At 41.4% G+C, this 7,934-nt stretch overlaps 1 protein-coding gene across 16 annotated transcripts in view; it reads right to left on the bottom strand.

The window, feature by feature from the left end:
- The window catches only part of DPP8 (dipeptidyl peptidase 8), a 74,352-nt gene that overhangs the window by 2,770 nt on the left and 63,648 nt on the right, over positions 1 to 7,934 (bottom strand). For 3 of the 16 annotated variants that reach the window (XM_037732943.1, XM_037732942.1, XM_037732941.1), the window contains 5 exons: positions 7,572 to 7,718; positions 5,611 to 5,763; positions 2,406 to 2,548; positions 1,467 to 1,578; positions 798 to 1,227 (listed from right to left, as the gene is read on the bottom strand). In XM_037732943.1, the coding sequence (XP_037588871.1) occupies positions 1,087 to 1,227; positions 1,467 to 1,578; positions 2,406 to 2,548; positions 5,611 to 5,763; positions 7,572 to 7,718 (696 nt within the window). In that variant the 3' untranslated portion in view covers positions 798 to 1,086. Of the gene's footprint in view, positions 1 to 793; positions 1,228 to 1,466; positions 1,579 to 2,405; positions 2,549 to 5,610; positions 5,764 to 6,986; positions 7,175 to 7,571; positions 7,719 to 7,934 lie in introns of those variants that run through there. The other 13 variants (XM_017513028.2, XM_017513019.2, XM_017513018.2 and 10 more) reach the window with 10 other exon arrangements.

Raw genomic sequence — 7,934 nt, 5'->3', positions numbered from 1 at the left:
ATCACGAGGTCAAGAGATCGAGACCATCCTGGTCAACATGGTGACACCCCGTCTCTACTAAAAATACAAAAATTAGCTGGGCATACTGGCGCACGCCTGTAATCCCAGCTACTCAGGAAGCTGAGGCAGGAGAATTGCCTGAACCCAGGAGGCGGAGGTTGCGGTGAGCTGAGATTAAGACATTACACACCAACATGGGTAACAAGAGCGAAAATCCATCTAAAAAAAAAAAAAAAAAAAAAAAAAAAAATATATATATATATATATATATATATATAATATATAAAATATATATATAAAATATATATATATATATAAAACATATATATAATATATATATATGTTATCTATATATTTAAAACAACAAACAAAATCTCATAACCTTTAAGACACTACCACTTGTCCAGTTTTGGTACAGTATCAAAGAATATCTACAATTATCTGAAAAGGCTAAAATATGCCTTTTCTTTTTTGAGACAGAGCCCACTCTGTCACCCAAGCTGGAGTGCAGTGGCACAATGTTGGCTCACTGCAACCTCTGCCTCTGGTTTCAAGCAATTGTGCCTCAGCCTCCTGAGGTGCCTGCCACCATGCCTGGCTAATTTTTGTATTTTTAGTAGAGAGGGGGTGTCTCCATGTTGGTCAGGCTGGTTTTGAACTACCAACCTCAGGTGATCCCCTCACCCGGCCTCCCAAAGTGCTGGGATTACAGACGTGAGCCACAGCGCCCAGCCAATAGTTTATTATTTTAAAATATTTAAAATTGTTCTCAGTTTTAATATCTTATATGAAAAATATTGCTATAATCGATATAAACAAAGTTCTTTGGTAGGTAAAGGTGTTCTAAAACCAAAAGGCTTAAAAATTGCTGCTATAGATAAATATCTCATAGTTTAAACATAAATATCACCTGAAATGTAAAAAAGAAAAAAGTAATTTTTTCATTTTTTAAGAGCACATAATCTGTTTAAAGGAGTAAAACACAATTTCAAGAAAAACTGGAATAATGAGCAATGAATAATGGAGCAATGGAGGAGCGTTAACTTGCTGGTTTCTGCTCCAAAGTCAATGTAAAATAAAAGAAAATTAAAAGACCATATAAACAGGTCCTAAAAATCCTTTTGCAGCAATGAAATCAAGTAGCACTTCCTCATTCTTCGAAGGGGATAAAGAAAAGCAAAGGAGAACAGTGAACGGACTGCTTGTCATCTTTTCCTTGCTTCCAAACTGAAAGCAGATACAGACACAGAGTTATGTAATCTGACAGGCAGGTTTGACAGCCTGACTGCAACAGAATCTTAATTTTTATCCAACTACAGGCACTGCTAACTATGCCTCTTACTTTACTTCTCTTAAGCAGAGGGTGGACACTCTAAAAATCTGGCCTTACCCCACAGTTAACAGATTTCAAAGTAATCAATCACTAATCATGACTACATTTAACTAGAAAATGTAAAATAACTCACCTGTAAGTCATATGGCTTTCCAGCCCTCACTAAAAAACTCAGTAATATACTGGTATGTGCAAAATGGACATTCTCATCCAGGAACCCATGTAAGAGCAGTAAACGATTTGGTCTGAGAAATGGAAATATTAGAGGATTAGACAAAATAGTAGAGCTTTGGGAAAACCATTTCACTTATTTAATCATACTTAACCATATTAACTTCCTTATACTGTGATGTTAGAATAAGGATTTAATATTTTCAATATTAAATTTGTAACATATTAAACAGATGCCACATGTAATGAAAGATTAAAAAAAGATCATGTGTTCAATTTTTTATAAATAAAATATTAGGGCACATGTATAATTATAGCAAGTCCCTAGAACTATTTGTAAAATATATTCAGGCAGACGTAAAATTTTTCCACCTTGAAACAGTTGAGCACTTTTTTCAGCAAAAACAATTGCTTCAATTATAACTTGTAAAAAAGCATTACATGAACTGACCTGTAATTCAGTTTTAAGAAACAGCCAGGCTATTCTAGTATAACATATTCATCTTGGTTTTTCAGTATTTGAATTTTTCATTAGGATTGAAGACAATTTTTAAAAATACAATTTAAAATTTATAATCTTCACGTAAGCTTGAGCTATGCCGTGCACAGCGGCTGACGCCTTGTAATCCCAGCACTTTGGGAGTCGGAGGTGGGCAGATCACTTAAGTCCAGGAGTTCAAAACCACCATAGGCAACATGGCAAAACCCCGCCTCTACTAAAACTACAAAAAACTGGGTGGGCATGGTGGCACATGCCTGTAGTCCCAGCTACTCAGGGCTGAGGATCCCGAGCCCAGGAGTTTGACACTGCAGGGAGCCCTGATCATACCACTGCACTCCAGCCTGAGTGACAGAGTGAGACCCTGTCTCATTAAAAAAAAAAAAGAAGGCTTGCACTTACTCAGAGGGGAACTTTTCTGCTTGCATGGCCACAGATCCTAAGTAATAGCCCTGTTCATTCTGGTCAGGATGACCCATGTAACGTTCCGTGTATCCTGTATCATAGAAGATCCACAGAGTGACTGGGGCCCCAGCAATAGCAACCTGCATACGACGACATTGACAGTCAAGTGTGGTCTGGAAAAAGAGACTGGCTAGCAGTGAGATCTTACAACTGCAAATTTACAGCTAAAATTATCCTCACGCTTTAGCCTTACTACTGGGGCATGCATGTCCTGGGCAACTCAGAAAACTGAAGTGAAGTGCCAAGGTCAAGGGTTTCATAGTTTGTGAGTCAGTTTCATGTTCCATAGGCATTCTACATACCAAACCTTTAACCTGGGCTTGCTGAAATACAAAAGCCAGGTCCTTTGTTAAAAGGCGACTGAACTAGGCCGGGCGCAGTGGCTCACGCCTGTAATCCCAGCACTGTGGAAGGCTGAGACAGGCAGATCACAAGGTCAGGAGATTGAGACCATCCTGGCCAACATAGTGAAACCTCCATGTCTACTCAAAATACAAAAAAGTTAGCTGGGCGTGGTGGCACACGCCTGTAGTCCCAGCTACTCACGAGGCTGAGGCAGGAGAATTGCTTGAACCCAGGAGGCAGAGATTGCAGTGAGCCAAGACCGCGCCACCGCGCTACAGCCTGGGCGATAGTGCAAGACTCAATCTTAAAAAAAAAAAAAAAAAAAAAGAAAAAAAAAAAAAAAAAAAAATAGGAAAATGACTGAACTACATCCTGCTGAGGAAAAAAATGTCCGAGAACTGTCAGTTTTATGTAAAAAAGGAGCCATCTTTTTTTAAACCTCTGTTGGCAGTACAGAATTTAAAATAATATATCAAATATACTAAAAATGTGCTTCATTTTAAGGCTCCTATAGTTTTATATTTAAGTATTCTAATTATTTTGACGGCTATAAACTTCTAAAAACTAAGGGCGTGGTTAGAATTTATTTATGGTTATTATAAAGCTTAACTGGATATATGTGCAAGAATAAAAATCTTATTGTTTTTGTTCTTAAAAATAAAAATTAAGGGTCAGGCCCGATGGCTAATGCCTGTAATCCTAGCACTTTAGGAGGCTGAGGCAGGTAAATCACCTGAAGTCAGGAGTTTGAGACCAGCCTGGCCAACATGGTGAAACCCCATCTCTACTAAAAATATAAAAATTGACCAAGTGTAGTGGTGGGCGCCTGTAATCCCAACTACTCGGGAGGCTGAGGCAAGAGAATCGCTAGAATCACTTGAACCCAAGAGGCGGAGGTTGTAGTGAACCAAGACCGTGCCACTGCACTCCAGCCTGGGTGATAGAGCAAGAGTCTGTCTCAAAAAAAAAAAAAAAAAATAGGCCAGGTGCCGTGGCTCATGCCTGTAATCCCAGCACTTTGAGAGGCCGAGGTGGGTGGATCACGAGACTGGGAGTTCGAGACCAGCCTGGCCAACATGGTGAAACCCCATCTCCACTAAAGATATAAAAAATTAGCCAGGCGTGGTGGCGCACGCCTGTAATCCCAGCTACTTGGGAGGCTGAGGCAGGAGAATCACTTGAACCCGGGAGGTGGAGGTTGCAGTGAGCCAAGATAGTGCCATTGCACTCCAAACTGGGTGGTAGGATGAGACTCCGTCTCAAATAAATAAATAAATAAAATAAAATAAAATAAAAATTTAAAAATTACTTTTCCCCCGTAAAGTAAAATTGTTACTGAAATTTTAAAAAAGAAACACTGCTCATAATTCCTACTCTCAATAATTGTTATCATCCTTATGTATTTTCTTCTAGTACATTTTCCCAAGGGTTTGTTAATAGAATTGTAAGCATTTATACATATTTTTTTTTTTTTTTTTGAGATGGAATCTTGCTCTGTCACCAGGCTGGAGTGCAGTGGCACGATCTTGGCTCACTGCAGCCTCCGCCCTGCGGGTTCAAGAGATTCTCCTGCCTTAGCCTTCCGAGTAGCTGGCACTACGGGCATGCACCACCACACCTAGCTAATTTTTGTATTTTTAGTAGAGACGAGGTTTCACCACGTTGGCCAGAATGGTCTCGATCTCTTAACCTCGTGATCCACCCACCTCAGCCTCTCAAAGTGCTGGGATAACAGGTATGTGCCACTGCGCCCGGCCACATTTATACATTTAATAATTCATTCATTTAACCCATTTGAGGGCCTACTATATGCCCAGCATTGTGCCTGACTGCTGAGGATACAGTGGTGTACAGGGCAAACAGGTCCCCGCCCTCATGGCTTGCAGTCCAACAGTTAAACAAGTAATTACAATCCAACAGGTATGTCATGTGTGTTCTGCTAATCATAACCATCTCCCATGCTTTTTGGCATGTATCTACAAACAGCCAATAACTAACTGGTTATCCAGTTGATGAATGTTTAAAAGAAAAAACATACACACACACATAAAAACTGAAGGCTAGCACAGTGGCTCACGCCTGTAATGCCAGCATTTTGGGAGGCTGAGGCGGGCGGATCGCTTGAGGTCAGGAGTTCAAAACCAGCCTAGCCAACATGGTGAAACCCCACCTCTACTGAAGTACAAAAATGAGCTGGAAATCACTTGAACCCAGGAGGTGGAGGCTGCAGTGAGCCAAGATCACACCACTGCACTCCAGCCTGGGTGAAAAGCAAGATTCCAACTCAGAAAAAAAAGAAAAAAAGCTTGATATTTATATACGTTTCACATGGCTCTGAAACATACAAGCCCTAACATTCCACAATATTGCCAGCTCTGGGCCAGGCACAGTGGCTCACGCCTGTAATCCTAGCATTTTGGGAGGCCAAGGCGGGCGGATCACTTGAGGTCAGGAGTTAAAAACTAGCCTGGCCAACATTGTGAAACCCCATTTCTACTTTAAAAAAAAAAAAGCCAGGCGTGGTGTCAGGCACTTACAATCCCAGCTACTCAGGAGGCTGAGACATGAGAATCGCTTGTACCTGGGGGACAGAGGTTGCAATGAGCTGATATCACAACGCCACACTCCAGCCTGGGCAAAAGAGCAACACTTTGTCTAAAAAAAAAAAAAAAGAAAGAAAAAGAAAAAAAAAAATGCCAATGCTGTAAACCTTCAGGAAATAGAATTTTCACATATCCTCAATTTACAGAAAAATCTACCCTTATTGCAAAAATGAGTATAGTAGGAAGTCACATACCCTGAAGATATCTGACCTCTGCATTAATGCCATCAGGGAGAGGTATCCTCCATAGGACCAGCCGTGGATGCCCACACGATCTAAGTCAATGAAATCATATCGAGAAGCTAGATATTGAAGTCCTTCCACCTGATCATCAATTTCTATTTGACCCTGTCAAAAAAGGGAGAGCATTTCACTGATTCTGATGAATAGAAGTCTCATAAGAGTGCTTTTAGAGATAAATGTTTTTACAAAAAATACCTGTGGGTATATATGATTTTAACTTTTATTTATTGATTGATTGAGATGGAGTCTCACTCTGTCACCCAGGCTGGAGTGCACTGGCACAATCTCAGCTCACTGCAACCTCCGCCTCCTGGGTTCAAGCAATTCTCCTGCCTCAGCCTCCCAAGTAGCTGGGATTACAGACATGTGCCACCATGCCCAGCTTTTTGTATTTTTAGTAAAGACAGAGTTTCACTATGGCCAGGCTGGTCTTGAACTCCTGACCTGAAGTGATCCGCCCACCTCAGCCTCCCAAAGTGCTGGGATTACAGGCATGAGCCACCACACCCGGCCCTGTAGGATTTTTAGTTTATTACCAACTGAGGTTCTATTGCCCTCCACCTCAAAATTTTTAAAAATCTATTTGGAGATAGGGGCCTATAACTTCTGTTGCTAGCTTGTCCTAGAGTTCAGTTACCACTTAGTCATAAAGCTCCTTCCTACTGCTACTCAAACTGTCCCTTGCTATTTGGGTATTTCCCATTTCCATTTGTTCTGTTGTCTGTTAAGAGGTCAGCATCTTCCTTGTAACAAGCCTTCCTATACCCAAAGACAAAAATTAGCCCCTTAAGTGATTACTTTTACTTCTTTTTACTTATATTTTTTGGAGACAGGGTCTCACTGTGCTGTCCAGATTGGAGTGCAGTAGTGTGATCACAGCTCACTGTAGCTCAACCTCCTGGGCTCAAGTGATCCTCCCACTTCAGCCTCCCAAGTGGCCGGGAACACACGTGTGCACCACCATGCCCAGCTAATTTTTTAACTTATTTGTAGAGGTGGGGTCTCATTATGTTGCTCAGGCCGGTCTCGAACTCCTGGGCTCAAGTGATCTTCCTGCCTTGGCCTCCCAAAGTGCTGGGATTACAGGCGTGAGCCACCGCACCTGGCCTACTTCTCCTTTTAAATTTTGAGAGCAGTAAAGCAGAAGGAATTGCTCTTGAGGCTCTATCTTCCTATTTCCCTATCACACTACCTCTAGGAACTGAACATACTGCTTCTTTAAAGTCCTAAGTCCTACCACCACCACCTTGTCCATATTACTAGGCCTGCCAGTGCACACAATCTCACTTCACTGAGCCAAAAACAAAAATAAAAACAAAAAAACTTACATGAGAATACAACATAAGGTCAAAGAACTGGCTGTGGGAGAAAATCCCCATGTCTTACTCAGCATGTCCAATAACACTGGGAAACACAGTAACTGCCTTACTGTGCAAAAGGAACATCGGATTCTCATCATTTCCCAAAGCAGCAGAAAGGACATGGGGCATCTCTAAAAGGTAGCATTTAAAGCTTCCTGTAGAGAGAAAGAGGCTTGTCACAAGGAAGGCACTAACCAGTTGGATTCCCTCTTCACAGAGGACAGAACAAATCTCAATTATTCCTCAACAGTGTACAGGATGCTGAAAGGTAAATGGTACTAACTTCTACCCAAGCGGACATACAAAATAAGAGCGGGTACTTCTATGTACAAGAGGCTCTATCTCAATTCCCCAGTTACGTATAGGTAGACATGAGCTAGCCTAGTGTACATCAGGCTGCATCTTCTCTCCCGCCCCTACACTCTAACACACACACACTCTCACTCACTCATCCATAGCCCCTTCCCCCAACTCTCTTTCCAGGGTCTCACACCAAACAATGCACCAGAAAATGTAAATGTCTGTAAAAGAAGTGTTTTTATGCTCACACACCATTTTATATTTAAAGGCGCCTTCAAATTTAAGCCCTCGGTGGCAGGACCCCCTGTTGTCGATCACCACAACCACATAGCCTAGAGAGGCTAGGGTGTTCAAGCGAAAATACTTGACTCCTTTAAACCGATTATTCACCAGCTGCACCTGAGGAAGAAACACAACTTCAGTGAAATTTATCACATGGAAGCATATAAAAACACAAGAGTGGCAGGGCGTTGCAAAAAATAAAAAGCTGAATTTCACTATTATTTTATCTTTAAAATGTAATTTTTTTTTTTTTTTTTGAGACAGAGTTTCGCTCTTGTTACCCAGGCTGGAGTGCAATGGCGCGATCTCGGCTCACCGCAACCTCCGCCTCCT

This window comes from Cebus imitator, unplaced genomic scaffold, assembly GCF_001604975.1.
Source record: "Cebus imitator isolate Cc_AM_T3 unplaced genomic scaffold, Cebus_imitator-1.0 Scaffold485, whole genome shotgun sequence".
NCBI classification, from domain to species: domain Eukaryota; kingdom Metazoa; phylum Chordata; class Mammalia; order Primates; family Cebidae; genus Cebus; species Cebus imitator.
This window is presented reverse-complemented; position numbering and strand designations above follow the sequence as displayed.